This window comes from Pinus tabuliformis, chromosome 2_2 (assembly GCF_031772625.1).
Source record: "Pinus tabuliformis cultivar Carrire ecotype Pingquan chromosome 2_2, CPIR1, whole genome shotgun sequence".
NCBI classification, from domain to species: Eukaryota; Viridiplantae; Streptophyta; class Pinopsida; order Pinales; family Pinaceae; genus Pinus; species Pinus tabuliformis.
The window spans coordinates 730,303,604-730,324,043 of NC_142300.1; the positions used below are offsets into that span (position 1 = coordinate 730,303,604).

At 36.1% G+C, this 20,440-nt stretch overlaps 1 protein-coding gene across 1 annotated transcript; it reads left to right on the forward strand.

Moving 5' to 3' along the window:
• Positions 1–2,961: 2,961 nt before the first annotated feature.
• On the forward strand, positions 2,962–4,182 carry LOC149194739 (putative ribosome biogenesis protein C8F11.04). Its single transcript, XM_089407850.1, has one exon. The coding sequence runs from the start codon at positions 2,962–2,964 to the stop codon at positions 4,081–4,083; it is 1,122 nt and encodes a 373-aa protein (XP_089263976.1). The 3' UTR covers positions 4,084–4,182.
• The last annotated feature ends 16,258 nt before the right edge of the window (positions 4,183–20,440 follow it).

Consider the following 20,440-nt stretch of genomic DNA (forward strand, 5'->3'; position numbering starts at 1 on the left):
ACAAAATGAAATAGCTTTGCTACCACTTTTCCTTGATTCCTTTAAGGAAATGGGATCGGTTGGCTTTGTTTCCAACTTCGCACCTCCAACTTGTGATAAGGCAAACAAAAAAAGAAACTACATCAATTCGAATGACATCTAAAAAGAGAAATAGTGATCCTGGAAGGTAAATCCACAACTTGGTTATTTCCCTTTCGATAGTTGTTATCCACGAAGTTTAGAAGACGAGAATGACAAGTGAAGAAAGCGGGAATGATAGATGGTTTCGTATTGATTCAGGAGTATTCAACCTTATCCACTAATCCGGATAGGTATGAAGCCTTAAAGCTTATTTGTAGCTTAAGTTTGTCCTTGGTTATAGAACCACATACCCTGATTGAGTTGTATGAAAAAGAAAAATCCTAGTTTGATGGCACGCATACATCAATACTTGACGTGTGCTTATGGTGCATATTGGACCAGTATTTATATGAGATTGCACCCGAGGATGGGACAAATGAATGGTAATCAAGTTGGATATTTTAGGTGGGAAGGGTAAATTGTTCATTGGCAAGGTGAGGAAACTCTGTGCAGCAGTTTTCTATGTCCATGCCTATGCCTCAGGAATGTGTCTTAGACCCTGACGATTTAGAACAAAATTTACTAGTTCGGACTTTACTTGCCGATGGTTGTTTCATCATAAGGGTTTTTAATTATATCAATGATATAACAATCAGTGGAAAGAGTGCACAGAGGCACTAAAGCCAGACATGTACATTGTCATTGCATTCGTTGAAAAAAAATTACGTCTCTTAAATTTTGGTTGCCCCCATGTTATGGTGTGTATTGATTCCATGATGAATTGTGCAACTGCTATGCGATGTGGATTCTTCCACTCTTCATTATGCTCTTTGCAGTGGACAAGTTATTTTTCATTCTGAGCGCGAAGGTTGCAATTGTTTATAATTTTATAATGTAAACAGGATATCTCTTCTTCATATTCAATGAGATGTCCTATACATATAGTCTTCGACATGAATACACATGGCAACTTGTTATAACATTGCCAGACATGAATACACACAACAACTTGTTATAAGATTATCAGACAGATTTGGTGCTCTAATACACGGAGCCAACATAGCCAATAGTAATATTAATCCATGGAATATCAGACAGATTTGGTGCTCTAATACACGGAGCCAACATAGCCAATAGTAATATTAATCCATGGAAAAGGAGCACTAGGAACATTTCCATAATAACTCTATATGTTGAACGAGGACCAGCGGAGAAAGTCGTTCCCTGCAGATTTGAAGCAATTCTCTGCAAAAAAGCGTAGACGGCACGAGCTAAAGCACAGAGTTGCGTAAACATTGAGGGTATGTTCCTGCAAGAGGGAAGGCATAACACTATGTGATGAGAGAAAGGGATGGTGCAGGTAGGCACTAAAAACTCTCTGTGCTAGCACTGGAGGCAGAGATGTGCTACCTTAAACTATTCAGCTTCAACGTCCCTGTCTTTGGAGCGGTTTCTCAATATGGGTTGATAGAATCAAACATAAAAAATTTATTCGTCGTAATATAAGTAAATATTGGTAAGGTGGCTATGTGTTGACAATGGCATGGGCATACATTTTATTTTTAGGCCGATAGGCCTTCCTATGCATCAACAATTGTCAACACTTTTAATCTGAACCGTTTGATCAAGTTTGACAGTTTCAACCGTTGATTTGAAGTTGACTGCTTTTTCCAAATATTTGAGTTGCCTTTTTTTCACCTCTACTTCTGCTGTGCATTGAACCTGGCCCTTTGAGTTGCATTATTGTTTTTTCCAATTCTTTTGTCACTCTCGAAGATATGCATTACTGCTTTTTCCAATTCTTTTGTCACTCTAGATATATTTTCACTGCTTTTTCCTTTTCTTCCCTGGCTTTTGGCAGATTTTTTGCAAGCACTAAGCTTCATCTACCAAGCTTCATCTACCATCACCTTTGATGGGAAACTTAGAACATTGACCTCAGCAGTGGATCCGGATACTCTGTCTCCTGCAATCCTCGGCGGATACCTTTCTTACAAGGTAGTCATTGAACCGTATATTGTAAATTTTGTATTCGTCAAGCTATTTCCGTTAACAATTTTATAGTCATATGTTTGCAGCATAAGTATTAAAAATTCCATTAATATTCTTTCTAAATTAGAAGGATCTTAAATGAGTTTCGTTAATATTTTTCTGGTTAGAGGCTTGAATGATAATACGTCTGATGATGGATTCAATCGAAAATATATAGTATCATGCACTGTGGAATCGAATTGCTCACAGGATTTTTCTTACAAGGTAGTCATTGAACCGTATATTGTAAATTTTGTATTCGTCAAGATATTTCCGTTAACAATTTTATAGTCATATGTTTGCAGCATAAGTATTAAAAATTCCATTAATATTCTTTCTAAATTAGAAGGATCTTAAATGAGTTTCGTTAATATTTTTATGGTTAGATGCTTGAATGATAATACGTCTGATGATGGATTCAATCGAAAATATATAGTATCATGCACTGTGGAATCGAATTGCTCACGGGATTTTTCTTACAAGGTAGTCATTGAACCGTATATTGTAAATTTTGTATTCGTCAAGCTATTTTCGTTAACAATTTTATAGTCATATGTTTGCAGCATAAGTATTAAAAATTCCATTAATATTCTTTCTAAATTAGAAGGATCTTAAATGAGTTTCGTTAATATTTTTCTGGTTAGATGATTGAATGATAATACGTCCGATGATGGATTCAATCGAAAATATATAGTATCATGCACTGTGGAATCGAATTGCTCACGGGATTTTAAGGTTTCACGGAATTGTTCGTGTAGCATCTGTTAGCAAGAGAGAACACACCAACGCATTAGAAATTCATCTAACACTTTTTTTTCCCATTTGCCAAGTTAGTATTGCTTTGCTTTTTGTTTCGTGAGATCAGTTGCCATGGTTAATAGAGAGAACGAAAGCAATGGATCCCAAGTATCCTCTCGAGTAAGTGAGGAAATAGTAGAATTAGTAGTAGAACTGCTCTTGACGGTGACTAATTTAAAGCCTAAGGATCAGAAACCTCAAGGCCTGGGTTGCAATGAGTTTGTTTATTTGGTTGTTACGCTGAAAAGGAGATCTGATGGTACACGAACGATTCCCTTGAGCATCCCAGTAACTCATCCCCTGTTTCGTTTTGATGGAAGCCAAAAGATCTGTTTGATTATCGGCAATGGAAAAGAGGTTTTACAAGCTGTCGAGACCAAGATTAAGGAGGAGGATTTACCCATTTCAAAGGTCTTTGATCGCAAACAGCTAATGGCTGATTGTAGGACATCCGAGGATAGGGAAAAACTGCGTCTGTCTTTTGATTTGTTCATGGCAAATAAAGCAGTACGGATCCCTAAGTTCACAGGGTTAGAATACCCCACAGATCAAAGGAATATGGTCCCCGTGGATTTGACCCACCAGAAATGGAGGGGAGAACTAGAGTCAGCTTGCAGTTCGGCTTATATCTCCTTTAACAGTACTGGTTGTGTTGCTAATGTGGCTAGGGTTTCTCAGAGCAGCAAGGAAATAGTGGAGAATGTTGTTGCTGTTATCGACAGTCTTGTGTCCGCGCTTCCGGAAAAGTGGAATAACATCCGTCATATGTGTCTGAAGACCTTGGGCTCTCTGGACTGTTCACTTTACAGTTACTCTAGAATGCTGCCCATTGAGATCGAAGGTGTGGAAAAAGAAGCACAAATTGACCGACCAAAGATAAATGGGGAAGAAGGGATTACAGGTGGGCTTTCTAGTAAGAAAAGGACTAGTGATGCAGAGAAAACCCCGAACACAAAGAAGAAGAAAGGCTCCTCTTTAGAGGGTGAAACGGGATCTTTAAGTGGTCAAGATGTCGGTGATGGAGTTCCAATGGATGATTCTCCTACAACTCCAGCACTCGAAAAGATTATTGAGTCTGTAGATTTGCAAGAGTCTGTAGATTTGCAATGTGGGGTCGCGGCCAACAGCATCGATGCTTCAAAAAAGAAGAAAAAGTCGAGGAAATCGAATAAAACCCCTGTTAGGGCTGTTTGAGTCTGCAGTTTCAAGTTACGTTTTTATTTGTCAACTTCGTACTAACAGATACTTCTGTCCAGGAAATTGTCGATGCTTGACTCTACAGGTTGTGTATTTGCTACGACAATTTGATGTCTGGTAATAGTTGACACTGGTTAACTCCTGTGGATATAAGACAGGTTTTGAATTTGATGTTTGGCATCTGAATGTCTATTTTTCGGGGCTCGATCTCTGTATCAGTCGATTCAGATTTTCGAGAAATTCATATTATTTAACAAAAACTATTATGGGAATGTTCACAACTAATTTTTCTGTATGCTTTTTGTTTCGTGAGGAGGTTTAATTTCAGTGGTTCGATACTTTCTTGATTTGTATTATTTCCCGTTCCGTTACCGTGGTTGATATGATTTATTTCTTTCATAAATTCAGCGTTTAACGACAGAAAGATATTTCAGGTCCAATTCAATTTTTGTTTTGAGGATTTTATTTTTGAAATATAGATAGTAATATTGAAGAGTTTATGAACAAAATAGATTTGAAATGTGGTTGGATATTTCTAAAGTTTTCTCTTTGACGCATCACATAAATATTGTATGTAATCGAACATGCTATTTTTTTTGCTATTTCTAGTATTGTTGTTTTTACCTTGGTGCTTTTGAAAAATATCTCGCTAAGTGTAGCCAGTTGTAATCATGAATTGCTGTGATTCCTTACATATATGTAACATTTTGAGTGTGGTTTCTATTGTTCATGGAATGCTAGATGTTATGCTACTCACGTTAAGTTATTTTTGTTTTTTTTTTCAAAAAAGTTATATAGGAATATGTTTACCTTACATGGGCTTCTGCAATGACATTTATAGAGTGGTTAGTTGTTTGTTTTTAAAATAAAATACATTTACATGAAATTTTCTAATTCTCTTCTTTTTTGTTTTAGTCATGTCAGCATTTTTAAATACATGTGAATGAATAGAAAGTCTTGTGGTTTTCTTTAAGTATTTCTGCTTTGACATGCTGCTTTGTTCTCTTTTTCACTTCCAGTATAAAAATCTTACATTCCCAATCTGTTCTGTCTCCTATATCTTTTACTCTATTTCATATTTAATAAACTGTACAATATCAATAGCAGCGAAGAAGGTGGCCCGACCTTTTATAAAAATTCAACAATTCCAACTTCATAAATCTATCGGCCTCTCTTTGTACCTTTTGGTACAATTGCTAGTTGTATTATGCATTGAGAATTTTTGTTTTTAAAATTAGATAAGTTGATATGCTCATAGGAATATGAGTTATGTGTTATAGTCGGCGTGCTTTTTGGTGGCTTTATTGCAAGTGCCTACTACCTTCGTTGATGGGAATCACCCTAAATATAGATATCTCCTAGGGATACTTTATAATTTTATAGAAGAATGATCATTATGGACTTCTCTTTGTTTTATTTTTCAATTATCTCTTTCGTTCTGTTGCGTGACGTGGTGTGCTCTGATCATTTCCTTTGGAAGCAAATGATTCCAAATGGCTGGAGGTATAGAAAGTCCTAAAGGATCTATAGAATACAACACTTCTTATAATTTTTGGGTGCCAAAGTTGACCGAAATAGTAATAAACATTGTACTCGCTTTATGGTTTGGAGTCCATTTCTTTTCTAGCTCTCTTGTAGCCAAGAGGGAGATTAGGGATTTTCTTGTGGACGGTAAAGGAATTGGATTTTCTGCCAATGCATTTCTTACCGAAGCTACGGTAAAAATAACACCCAGGTTTGTCAGGTGCTTACCTTTCGAAGTAATGTTGTAGGCATCAGAAGCATGTCCTTTATGGTGGGTCTTGTAAATTTGTGTTATCTCTATTTATATTTTGTCTGAAGGTAGATATGTTGTTTGTGTGTATTTTGTTTATGGATGTGAAAGACAAAGTCATCTATAAGACTAAACACCTTAAAGTTGTCTTTCGAATTTAATGTGGCTGTTGATCAGGGCATAGGTAAGTAATGATGTAAATTACTTTATGGTCGCTAATAGATGAAACATTTTAGGAAGAAAATGTTACAGTTACGCATTGTTGAGGAAAAAATAACATTTTAGGAAGAAAATGTTACAGTTACGCATTGTTGAGGAAAAAAAAACTTATGAGGACATTATGTATAAGTAAATAAGCATGCATACATTGGAACCCAAGGGATTCCGGTTAAGTAAGGTAATATTTTAACTTAGATATGGAAGAGGCATAAAGTACATGTCAATTTATGGAAAGAGATTATCTGTGTGGATGCATGTGTTGTCTACATTAAAAATTAGTAGAGGAATATATTATGTGATTTAGAGGAAGTAATGGATATGCTACCCATTTTGTCTTATATGTTTACGTAAGCATGAGAATAACGAATTGAGTTTCTTCCCGTGTTAATGGTTTATGAGTTTAGTTTAGAGGAATGCTTGAGACCTCTTTTTCAGAACTTGATAATCACTATGTTTAGTACAGAACATAGTATGTTTCTAACGAACAACTAGATAAATATTTATACATTAAATAAATATATATAATGATTCCGTAAATAAGAAAAGCCAATTCTAGTTTATATTAGTAGAATGATTTTCATGTAAATCTCCAATTGGTCATATTTGAGCATGTGGTTTGTAGTTTCAAAAGTAAAGGTAAAATATATAAATGCATGATAGCAACTAGAGGAAAACTAAGGCAAAATTGGTAGTGTGAATAATGAAAATAAATTAGAATTTTTTTTCTTAAAAACGATAATATGTACCGGTTGAGTAACCATGTGGAAAACTATATTAGGTAAGAGATTTAAATACAGATTAGAAAATAAAAACAAATCTCACCTAACACATGAAAGGAGGATTATATAATGGAGGAAGTCCATGGTCGTATAATTAATTATTTTACCTATGCCTTGTCATGGATAGTTTTACACGTTATTACCATAGTATGGTTAAGTAGTCACTAAGATAAACATGTTGAAGAGGAACATGCTTAATATCCATGCATGTTAATGAGTTATATGAATTTACCATGCAAGCACATGTGTGTGAAGTATTATATACTTGTAAAAATAATCCAATTATCAAATGGTTAATGGTGGGATGGTCTTGATATTATGCATACGTATAAGAAAGAGTTTTGAGCCTAAATCAAGCTATATATGCATAAGCTATTATGTGCCAATAGTAAATAGGCAAATAATTCATGACTATGTTAAAAGTAAGTTTGGACTATAAAAACAACTTATAAATGGTTATACACAAATTTATATAAAAGTATTATACCAAAGTAAAGGATGGTGAGAGCATGTTATAGTATTAATATTATATAACTGTACAAATTGTGTTGAAATTAACACTTTGATTAATGCATCTGCTCAAGGTGACTCGTTCTTCAGTTGAAAGAAAGTATGGTTAAAGGGAAAATTTAACTTAAACCAATTTTCAGGGCATATGTACTTTTGAAGGATATGACCTATAAGTATCCTTGAGTCAAAACCAAAGTGATTGGTGAAGTAACACAAATGGTATGGACCCCTAGGCCAATTAAATGATATTTAACTCTATTTGAAATGGATTGATATCATAATTTGTACCAAGAAGTTTTGATAGGATATCTTATCAGATTACATTGATAAGGTGTTTGGACAACATAAGGAAGTGTTGTGTGATTCAAACAAGAATTCATCAACAAATAACTCAGCTTTGGTAAAGGGTGATTTAATGTTAAGAATGAGCCAACATGTAAATACCCCGAGATCATAAACACTTACAACTACAGGGAGTGTAGTATTGTAAGTAGTAAAAACATTCATGTATAATTACATGGAATTATGCATGGTCAATAGGTTGTTGAAGCATAAATAGGGCAACAGTAAAACATACGAGGTGAATTAATGATCCAGGTGGATGTTGGTGGCCACCCACTAACCCATTTGGACCCCCACAACTGTCTCTTTCAGTCTTTTCAGTTTCCTTAATTGTAGCACAACTTACTATTTTTAGCAGTTTTTCGGGTCCTGAACTTCCGGAGCCGTTTTGAGGCCCTAAACGACGTTTTTTTGGGAATCTGGGGGCAACATGGGTCTATAGACCGATGTTGCCCTTCCCAAAGTGGTAGTTCTCGGATAGATCTTTCTAACGAGCTATCGTACGCGTCAAACGGAGATCGTATGCCAAAGTTACGACCCCGGGAAATTGATGTACCAATTTACCCAAACGGGGCCCACAATTTGGCGTTTCATCTTCTAGGGTTAGGTTTCGGGATGTGAAGGGTTTTTCATTGTTTCTCAACAATAAATAGGCCTTCGAGCCTCATTGTAATACAGTTCGGAACAGTTCAGAGGCATGTAGCCGCACATCTCTTCTCAGAGATAAGCTACCATCGCCCTAGCTGGTTTATTCCCATTTCTGGTTGTAAGCATATTTCAGTATTTTCCATTAATGAAATGAGGCATTATTTCCACTGCATCTATGTGTTTATGGTTATTGCATCTCTGTATTTATGGTTATCTCTGTAATCTATTGCGTTCCTGTTTAAATCCGGATCAGTGGTATCAGAGCGGTCTGCTTTTTCTCTGTTTTTCTTTGCATGTCCCCAACGAGGTCGGGATATAAGGAGTTAGGGCTTGAACTGGTCGAACCTTTGCAAGACCAGCCTCGCAAATCCCGACGGCCTCCCATGGCGGATGAGAAGAAAGACGAGGGGGCAGGAGATCCTATCAAAATCTTGCTCGAAGAAGCGCTCGAGCGGCAAAGGAACGCGATGATGGATAGCTTTGCGCAGATCCTTCAGCGGCTACCCAGAAGTGACGCATCGGCTTCCAGCAGCAACTCTGGAAACGCCACACCGTTCAAGGTACAAGTTAATTTTGAAATCCCCATATTCGAGGGTCAAATAGACGCAGATGCCGTAGATGAATGGTTAAATCTGCTAGATGGTTATTTTTCTGTTCATGAATTTTCGAGTCGGGAAAAGATTGTTTTTGCTCTTCTCAAAGCAGCCCCCCACGTCAAGGACTGGTGGGAAACCTACTGCGAGCAGAAGGATGAAAGTACAGGCTCACTATTTTCAGCCGCACCCACTTGGAATGACTTTCGGGATGCCATCAAGGAGCAGTATTACCCTGTCGGAAGCTATGAGGACAAATACATCAAATGGACCACATTGCGGCAGGGACGAGACCAAGATGTACCGGAGTTCACAAACATTTTTCATACCCTTCGCACACAGTTGGGTATCAAAGATTCTGAGCTGCATCTGGTACTCAAATACCGTGGCTGCCTGCATAGATACATCCAGGAAGAGATGGTGTTCTTGGACATCCCCTCACTCGGCACAGCATACCGATACGCTGTCAAAATCGAGCAAAAGTTCAAACAGAAGAAGCGAGACTTTGGATCTGCAAATCCGAAGCCCAAAGGACAAAGCCAAGGCGGGGTGACCCAAGACAACCCGTCAAGGCCGCAAGAAAAGAACAACACCACGAAGCCGAGGAAGGACACAGGAAAGTGGTGTGAGTTCCACAAGAGTCCCACTCATAACACAAGTGAGTGTCGGACCAAGCAGTCGTTGGTGGCTGAGTTGAAGGCTTCCGAATCAGATGCATGTTCCGATCCTGAGCCAGAACCCGACAAGGTGAATGGCAAAGGGAAGCAGATCATTGATGCGGATCCCACTGCCACTGTTGCCACCGCCAAGATCAAGAAAAATGAGCCCGAAGATCCAGAGGAGGGGGAGCGTCTTTTCCACTCACAGATGTGGGTGAAGGGTTCACCGCTGCGATTCATTGTCGACAGTGGTAGCCAAAAGAACCTGGTTTCAGCAGAGGTCGTGAAGCGGTTGGGCCTACCGACTACACCACACCCGCAGCCGTACAGTATCGGGTGGCTTCACGAAGGACGAGATCTGAAAGTTCGCCAGCAGTGCCGCCTTCCCTACAGCATCAAGCCCTTCACCGACGAGGTATTATGTGATGTTACACCTCTGGATGTTTGCGATGTATTATTAGGCCAACCATACTTATGGAGGCGACATGCTGTGTATGAGTCAAGGCCTCGCGCTGTCATTATTTCTTTGGGTGATTCATTATACAGGATACCAGAGATAGCTCCACCTACTGCCACATCCTTGATCACTGCTAAGAAAGGCAGCAAGCTCATATCACAGACCAGGAAATTCATTTGTCTGGTTCACTCCCAAAATAAGGGGAAGATCGTTGCTACACCCATGACCCCTGCAAAGGGTTCCTCCATGCAGCAGCAGCAGCAAAAGGATACGGTCATGACAGAACACAGGAACAACTTCTCCTCACCCACAGGGGTACCACATAAGTTTCAGGTGGGCAACAAAGTCTGGTTGCATCGACAGAAAGAATGCCTTACCAGAACCCATCAGAAGCTCAGACCACACCGACATGGTCCTTACAGCAGTACCAAGGCTATGGGGAACAATGCTTTGGAGCACAACATTCCTCCATTCCTTCGCCTGCACCAAATGTTCAATGTGGACCATCGTCGACCATGCTTCCCACCATCACTAGACACATCAGAGATTGCAGGACAAGTTCAGCAGATGGAGGAACTCAACGCAATGGGGACCATTGCTTCCTAAGGGGGGAGGAATGATCCATGTGGATGTTGGTGGCCACCCACTAACCCATTTGGACCCCCACAACTGTCTCTTTCAGTCTTTTCAGTTTCCTTAATTGTAGCACAACTTACTATTTTTAGCAGTTTTTCGGGTCCTGAACTTCCGGAGCCGTTTTGAGGCCCTAAACGACGTTTTTTTGGGAATCTGGGGGCAACATGGGTCTATAGACCGATGTTGCCCTTCCCAAAGTGGTAGTTCTCGGATAGATCTTTCTAACGAGCTATCGTACGCGTCAAACGGAGATCGTATGCCAAAGTTACGACCCCGGGAAATTGATGTACCAATTTACCCAAACGGGGCCCACAATTTGGCGTTTCATCTTCTAGGGTTAGGTTTCGGGATGTGAAGGGTTTTTCATTGTTTCTCAACAATAAATAGGCCTTCGAGCCTCATTGTAATACAGTTCGGAACAGTTCAGAGGCATGTAGCCGCACATCTCTTCTCAGAGATAAGCTACCATCGCCCTAGCTGGTTTATTCCCATTTCTGGTTGTAAGCATATTTCAGTATTTTCCATTAATGAAATGAGGCATTATTTCCGCTGCATCTATGTGTTTATGGTTATTGCATCTCTGTATTTATGGTTATCTCTGTAATCTATTGCGTTCCTGTTTAAATCCGGATCAATTAATCATCTCATGAATATTTAGCTTCAACAGCTATGAATTAATAATATTCTTTAGAACATTAAGAAGAAGGTATGATTAAGATGAAAATATGCATGAATCCAAGAATATGCGATTGATATCGTAACCACATGACATCTAGAATTGATTTATACATGACATAAAAATTTTCTTAAATTTCATAGATGAAACATGAAAATGAATGTTGGTATGATACTAACATGGTGGAAAAATATGTGGATAAAGTTTTTGTCATGCTAGTGATACCATGAGGATGGTATTATAGGTTGTACCACAGTTGGACTATGTACAACAGTACATATGGGACCATATGACTACATATGCTATAATATTGTAAAATGAAATGTGTATTGGTGTGTTTAACATACCTTGTGTGCAAGGTATGTAGTAGTCATTGGACGTATGTCTGGCCAGGTAAACAAACCTGGAGATTACCCAAAAGAAGGAAAGTAAGTTTGGTATAAGTAAATATGGTTAATCACAGTTTGGCATACATACAATTAAGATTATTATATGTACACGAATATATATTACAATGTGAAATAATCGGTTATGACTTTGTAGGCATATTAATGTGGAAAATATGCTAACTAATGTATTGTATTCAGAGAGATTCGAAGAAGTTGGTGTTCGACAAGAACACAAAGGCTTGAAAGAATGCAAGGAGAGAACATGCATTCTTCAGATAGAGTAAATGATTAACAATAGCTTCTTTAATACTATTAAGTAACAAATTATGATATTTGTCATAGTTAGACCATGCATCGATAAATTTCTCACAAATGATTTGAAAAAAATGTGTGACAGGTAGCTATGAAAGGAGATATGTTGAGAGCATTCCTTGAGACCAATGTAGCTATGGAAGGAGAGATGCTGGGAGAACTCCTTGTGGCAGATGTACATCGAAAAATTTTCATCAGATGGTAGAGCCATGAGATCTGTTGATTAGAAACCAGCTACCTGTGAATGAGAACATGATGCAGTGATACACCGATGACAGTGTAAAATTGGGGGGGGGGGGGGGGGGGGGGATTATGTAACACCCCTCCCTTGTGTACTACATTATTGTAAACCTAAGCTAAGTTAAATCTAGGTGTGATATCCTCCCTTGTGTGTTAAATTTTGTAAACCTAAGCTGAGGAAAGCTAGGTTTGATACCCTCCTTTGTGGGTTAAACTATTCTACACCTAAGATGAGGAAAGCTAGGTGATATGTAATATGAAAAGAAAATGTATTATTAAATAAATTAATAAAATAAATCACTTGGAGGGTGGAGCACCAAGAGAGAGGAGATGCTTGCCAAATCCCATGAGGAATGGGATAGAGATGAATCTTTCATGATAAGCTTCTAGATGTGATTCTAGATAAGCTTGGATGGATTGGATATCCATTGGATGGATGGGAGATAAAGATCCATCAGACATAAAAGCTTTGCGGGAGATAAATGCAAGCGTTTATGTGGAAAAGCATTGTGGGAGATAAAGAGGAGCTTTTCCGGATAAGACCTAGGAAAATGGAAAAATCCATAAAGCAGGACGTCACTAATGGTAACTAAATCATGAAAGAGGGTATTAAATACCCAGTGCATCAATCAATTGAGGACAATTGATCCTTGGCAAGATCTTCGGCTCGGGGGGAATCAAAGGTGATTCGTGGCTAGGTGATGGTTCTCCTCCCTCCAAGTGAGATTTAGCTAGAGTCATTTTCATGGAATGGTTGTATGTTGACTCTTACTCTCTCTCTCTCTGTTACTATTTCAATTTTGTTATGAGTAGTTATTCTTAGTTCTGATAATATTTAAAGGAATTACCTATTCTTGGATATTAATAGATTTAATGTTGTTCCCTCTATTCAGATGAGATTACTTGCATGGTATATGTTTCATGTTTAACCCTTGATAGGATGTTAAATCATTATGGCTTGCTTAATTTCCTCTCTTATGGAAACAATGGTTAGAGTAATGCATGTGACTCACATGTGATCGCATATGCATGACAAGGATATTATGATCATATTTATATTTGATAAGGAGGGATAGTATGCTCAATATTATACAAAGGATTATGCATGTGGAACAGTTATATAGGAATGTCTCCCATAGAATTGTCGATGATTTACCACTATCTATGTCATGAGTGAGGAAGCTTGATACTCTTGCATGCTTCTTAAAGAAGTGTTGATGTCATGTCTCATACGGGTATTTGGATTTTTAATCATTGTTCCTAGCCTATTTACCTATAGAAAAACTCTTCCAAATATGATGAGATAGGGATATCAATGAGTTCTAATAATTGTATGCTATAAATTAATCCTTATCCTAGTTGAGTTTTAATGACTAAGGGATGATATAAAGAGTATTGCAATCATTGTATCTGTAATAAACTTATGATGGCCACTAAAAACACTACTATAAAACAAGAAATCTTTAATTAAATGGAGCCTAAGGTCGAAATTCTACAATAGGCTAAGGAGGTTCGTTACACATTTTCCACCTAGTCTTAATCCTAAGGACTATGAGACCAATAGTGATGAAGGGTAGGATGAATAACTTAGTCCTAATCCTAAGGACTATGAGAGCAGTAGTGACAAAGGGTGGGATGAAGAATTTCTAGTATGTAAAGAGTCACATTTTCCACATAGTCCTAATCCAATGGACTATGAGAGAAGCATTGTAAATGCACATGATGAATAATATCCAATAAACATCGAGTGAAATTTTCCATTTAGTCCTAATTCTAAATACTACGAGGGTAGAACTGAAGAAGGGCAACATAAATAATATCCCCCAAGTCTGTATTTCAAAAGCACGGATGATCATACTAAGGATAATATTCCTCATAATAACGATGAAAATATTTATACAGATGATGATCTAATGATGGAGATGTTTCCAGCAAATATTGCATCGAGGAGTAGGAGTAGAAATTTTCCTATCAATCCAAGATGTTCTAGTTAAACAAGGGGTGGAGTAGAATACGTAACAAGAAGAAGTTCTATCAATGCTCTCATTTAAAGTGAATAATGTCAAAAATATTGTTTGAAACATATGGATTTAAAGTTTCCATTGGATAAAAGGAAGAGATATTTGTCAATGAATAAAAGCATGCAAAATTCATATTTAGTGGGGTGCATGCAATTTACATTGACGGGTTATGATTATCATATTGGGCCTTTATTTATCTATAGAAAGGCTTTCAAAATGTTTCATTTAATGGGTATTTTTTGTCTATCAAGAATCCAAGAAATTTTGGAAAAGGATCCCACATTTTATTCAGAAGTATGTCATAAACGACAATTTGGGCCATTATCAAATACTAGAATGTCATGGATGGAAGAATTATTTTCAATACATTGAGAGTGTCCAAATAGAGAGACAATATATATTCCAGATAATTTCGCAAGAAGATAAATCTACAACTTATACAAAGAATATGTAGAAGGTGCTGAAGGACACTGTTGATTTGTTACATATCAATATTTTCTAAAGATATGGAAGAAATAATTCAACAATATTCATATTCCTAAAACACAAGGATGGTGATTTGTAGTACATGTACTTCTCTTAAATAAAAAAGGGATAAATGTGAAGGGGCGGAAAGAAGTAATCATTCATAACATTAATTTTTTAAATTGTATAGTCATCAACTACGAAAACCTATTTATTAATTACCTTCTTTTATGTTGTGTAGATTCCATTGTTAAAGCACTTCAAGAGCATTGTCAACAACAAACAAGTGAAAGAAAAATGTTGTACATGCATCGAAAGAAGTGTTATGATAATCCAAATAAATATTTGGCTTTGATAATTGATGGTATGGACCAGAAGAAAACACTTCTACCACATTTTGTTCGAGCACCCAAAAATTTACAGGAGGAAAATTTTATTCAGTATCGCTTGGTTGGTTGTATGGTCTTCAATGGGAAAATGTTGCCAAGGGTATACTTCACAACTCCAAATATTCATAATGATGCAAATCTAACAATAACCATAATTCATGATGTGCTTTCTCATTAGTCGGGTAATCTTCCCAAATTTTTGTATCTACAATTGGAAAACACTTGTCGTGAAAACAAAAATCATATTGTTTTTGGATATCTAAACATGCTTGTTAAATTGAGAAGTTTTTAGAAGGTAAAGGTTCATTTCCTTATTGTTGGGAACACTCATGACCATATTGATTAGATTTTCAGTAGTTTTTCAGTCACATTGAAGAGGAATAAAGTTGGGAGCTTTCCATCGTTAATTGAATGTATTAAGAAATCATACATGCCAGAGCCAATTTTTTATGTATTGGAAGAAACTTTTGACATGCGAAGGTTTGTTCTAGGATTGTGTGGTGAGGAGAAATGCATTGAACAACTTAATGACATTAGCTTCCAACATCAATTTCGTATAAAAAAAAAAAAGATGGGAAAACACTAATATGGGGCAAGAGGTATTCAACTACTGCAAAATGGGCATCATCATCAGGTTTGGAATTTTTGAAGTTCATTCTAGATTATCCAATATTTGCGTCAAATATATTGTTATTACAATCAGTTGTTGAAGTCCATAATGCATGCAGGCAAAATAGAGATATAAATTATTTTGATTGCCTGGAAGAAATTAAAAAATGTATTAGATACACATATGAGTACTTTGATATTGTTGATTCAGTTTGGTGGGAATATTTTTTCAATAATAAAAGTGATATCATTTCAAGAAAAATAGATGAAGATATACCTTTGAAAACTCCATTTATTTGGCCACAAAATGTGTCAAATGAACATGAGGAAAGAAACATTGTTAAACAACAAAAGTCTCAATGTATTATTAATTCTTCACAGGTAGAGGAAAAAGAAACGTATATTGGTTCTAGAAGATCTCGTGCACAACTTGAAGCCATGGAAGACCTTTATAGGCGTTCAGTATAGGATATTAAGGAGGGATACATGATCGCAGTGCTAGAAGCTGGAGATCCCAATGGCTATGCATCCTGGGTTGCTAAGGTTATAAAGGTCATTACAGAAAATGAAGATGTTGTAGGTGTTGAAGCACATTCGTATGCCATAAATACACACCAATTCAATGGTGTGTACAAGCTAGAGATGGTAGTTGATAAAAAAAATGGTAGAAAGAGAAAAAGAAAGGCCACAAATATATATCGTCGTCGCACAGACCTCTTAAAATTGGAGGATGTTGACATACTTATTTATGAATTCAATTTAATAAAGAGAGGAACTCTTCGCTTCAAGATGATTGAGATTTTGAAGAGGTTGTTACAAGAAGGAACAGTGTTGATATGGGAGTATGTTGAAACCAGTTGTAGATTTAGAAGAATTTTGAAACCTGAAATGTTGGGCATTCATGTGGACTCAAATGGGGTAGTAGTTGATGAAAGAGAAGAATATGGAACATATTCATCTGCATGCAATCCTTCATCTGAAGATGTGAATTTTGATGGTGTGCAAAAGAGTATGAGTGATTTTGAATAATTGTTTAAGACAATCTATATATAACTGATGTTTGCATTATATCTTGAAATAAAAAATTTGATTTCCATATGGCATTAAATGAAGTTATGAGTGATTTTTATGTTTTTTGGATTATATGTTTTAATTATTATCATTTTTATTGTTTAGAATATCTACAATGCAACAATAACTTAGATATATAATTTTTGTTTCATTCAATCTACAAGTATTGAAATTTTGATTAATTTAGTCATGTAATTTGTCATAATGTCATGGTTTAAATGTGTTCAAAACTTAGAGTTTTTTACTTCTATGGTTCAAAATTTTCCAAATATTTTTATATCTTTAATGTTATGGTTGAAAACAATTAGAATTTTAGTGATCTATAGTGTCATGTTATTATATGTTTAACAACATGGATGAAAACTAATGGAATTTTAATGTGTTTCAGATCCCATTATTTTATTTTTATCGTCATCACTAAAAAATTTTGAAATTATACCTGGAAAAGAAAAACATTATTCTAGCAAAAACATTAGTGTGTTCTTCTCCTCTAAAACAGTTATTTCTTGCACAAAAAAAAAATTGATTTTACTGCAATTTTTTTAAAATGTTCAAAATTAACCCCAAAAAAACATCCTTCCAATATACACACTCTTCATTTTTAGCACTGTTTTTCATGGTTTTTTTGAGGTTTTCTGGCTAGAGTTCCAGTTTTGAGTTTATAGTACCTGTTTCAAAGTTTACGTTGTTATATATTGAAGCATATGAAAGTCGAAGTATTTTTTAAGGTCTGACGCCAACAAACTTGAACATATAGGCCACCTTAGAATCCCTTGTGTACTACATTATTGTAAACATAAGCTATGTTAAATCTAGGTGTGATATCCTCCCTTGTGTGTTAAATTTTGTAAACCTAAGCTGAGGAAAGCTAGGTTTGATACCCTCCTTTGTGGGTTAAACTATTCTACACCTAAGATGAGGAAAGCTAGGTGATATGTAATATGAAAAGAAAATGTATTATTAAATAAATTAATAAAATAAATCACCTCGAGGGTGGAGCACCAAGAGAGAGGAGATGCTTGCCAAATCCCATGAGGAATGGGATAGGGATGAATCTTTCATGATAAGCTTCTAGATGCAATTCTAGATAAGCTTGGATGGATTGGATATCCATTGGATGGATGGGAGATAAAGATCCATCAGACATAAAAGCTTTGCGGAAAATAAATGCAAGCGTTTATGTGGAAAAGCATTGTGGGAGATAAAGAGGAGCTTTTCCTGATAAGACCTAGGAAAATTGAAAAATCCATAAAGCAGGAAGTCACTAATGGTAACTGAATCATGAAAGAGGGTATTAAACACCCAGTGCATCGATCAATTGAGGACAATTGATCCTTGGCAAGATCATTGGCTCGGGGGGAATCAAAGGTGATTCGTGGCTAGGTGATGGTTCTCCTCCCTCCAAGTGAGATTTAGCTAGAGTCATTTTCATGGAATGGTTGTATGTTGACTCTTACTCTCTCTCTCTCTGTTACTATTTCAATTTTGTTATGAGTAGTTATTCTTAGTTCTGATAATATTTAAAGGAATTACCTATTCTTGGATATTAATAGATTTAATGTTGTTCCCTCTATTCAGATGAGATTACTTGCATGGTATATGTTTCATGTTTAACCCTTGATAGGATGTTAAATCATTATGGCTTGCTTAATTTCCTCTCTTATGGAAACAATGGTTAGAGTAATGCATGTGACTCACATGTGATCGCATATGCATGACAAGGATATTATGATCATATTTATATTTGATAAGGAGGGATAGTATGCTCAATATTATACAAAGGATTATGCATGTGGAACAGTTATATAGGAATGTCTCCCATAGAATTGTCGATGATTTACCACTATCTATGTCATGAGTGAGGAAGCTTGATACTCTTGCATGCTTCTTAAAGAAGTGTTGATGTCATGTCTCATACGGGTATTTGGATTTTTAATCATTGTTCCTAGCCTATTTACCTATAGAAAAACTCTTCCAAATATGATGAGATAGGGATATCAATGAGTTCTAATAATTGTATGCTATAAATTAATCCTTATCCTAGTTGAGTTTTAATGACTAAGGGATGATATAAAGAGTATTGCAATCATTGTATCTGTAATAAACTTATGATGGCCACTAAAAACACTACTATAAAACAAGAAATCTTTAATTAAATGGAGCCTAAGGTCGAAATTCTACAATAGGCTAAGGAGGTTCGTTACACATTTTCCACCTAGTCTTAATCCTAAGGACTATGAGACCAATAGTGATGAAGGGTAGGATGAATAACTTAGTCCTAATCCTAAGGACTATGAGAGCAGTAGTGACAAAGGGTGGGATGAAGAATTTCTAGTATGTAAAGAGTCACATTTTCCACATAGTCCTAATCCAATGGACTATGAGAGAAGCATTGTAAATGCACATGATGAATAATATCCAATAAACATCGAGTGAAATTTTCCATTTAGTCCTAATTCTAAATACTACGAGGGTAGAACTGAAGAAGGGCAACATAAATAATATCCCCCAAGTCTGTATTTCAAAAGCACGGATGATCATACTAAGGATAATATTCCTCATAATAACGATGAAAATATTTATACAGATGATGATCTAATGATGGAGATGTTTCCAGCAAATATTGCATCGAGGAGTAGGAGTAGAAATTTTCCTATCAATCCAAGATGTTCTAGTTAAACAAGGGGTGGAGTAGAATACGTAACAAGAAGAAGTTCTATCAATGCTCTCATTTAAAGTGAATAATGTCAAAAATATTGTTTGAAACATATGGATTTAAAGTTTCCATTGGATAAAAGGAAGAGATATTTGTCAATGAATAAAAGCATGCAAAATTCATATTTAGTGGGGTGCATGCAATTTACATTGACGGGTTATGATTATCATATTGGGCCTTTATTTATCTATAGAAAGGCTTTCAAAATGTTTCATTTAATGGGTATTTTTTGTCTATCAAGAATCCAAGAAATTTTGGAAAAGGATCCCACATTTTATTCAGAAGTATGTCATAAACGACAATTTGGGCCATTATCAAATACTAGAATGTCATGGATGGAAGAATTATTTTCAATACATTGAGAGTGTCCAAATAGAGAGACAATATATATTCCAGATAATTTCGCAAGAAGATAAATCTACAACTTATACAAAGCATATGTAGAAGGTGCTGAAGGACACTGTTGATTTGTTACATATCAATATTTTCTAAAGATATGGAAGAAATAATTCAACAATATTCATATTCCTAAAACACAAGGATGGTGATTTGTAGTACATGTACTTCTCTTAAATAAAAAAGGGATAAATGTGAAGGGGCGGAAAGAAGTAATCATTCATAACATTAATTTTTTAAATTGTATAGTCATCAACTACGAAAACCTATTTATTAATTACCTTCTTTTATGTTGTGTAGATTCCATTGTTAAAGCACTTCAAGAGCATTGTCAACAACAAACAAGTGAAAGAAAAATGTTGTACATGCATCGAAAGAAGTGTTATGATAATCCAAATAAATATTTGGCTTTGATAATTGATGGTATGGACCAGAAGAAAACACTTCTACCAC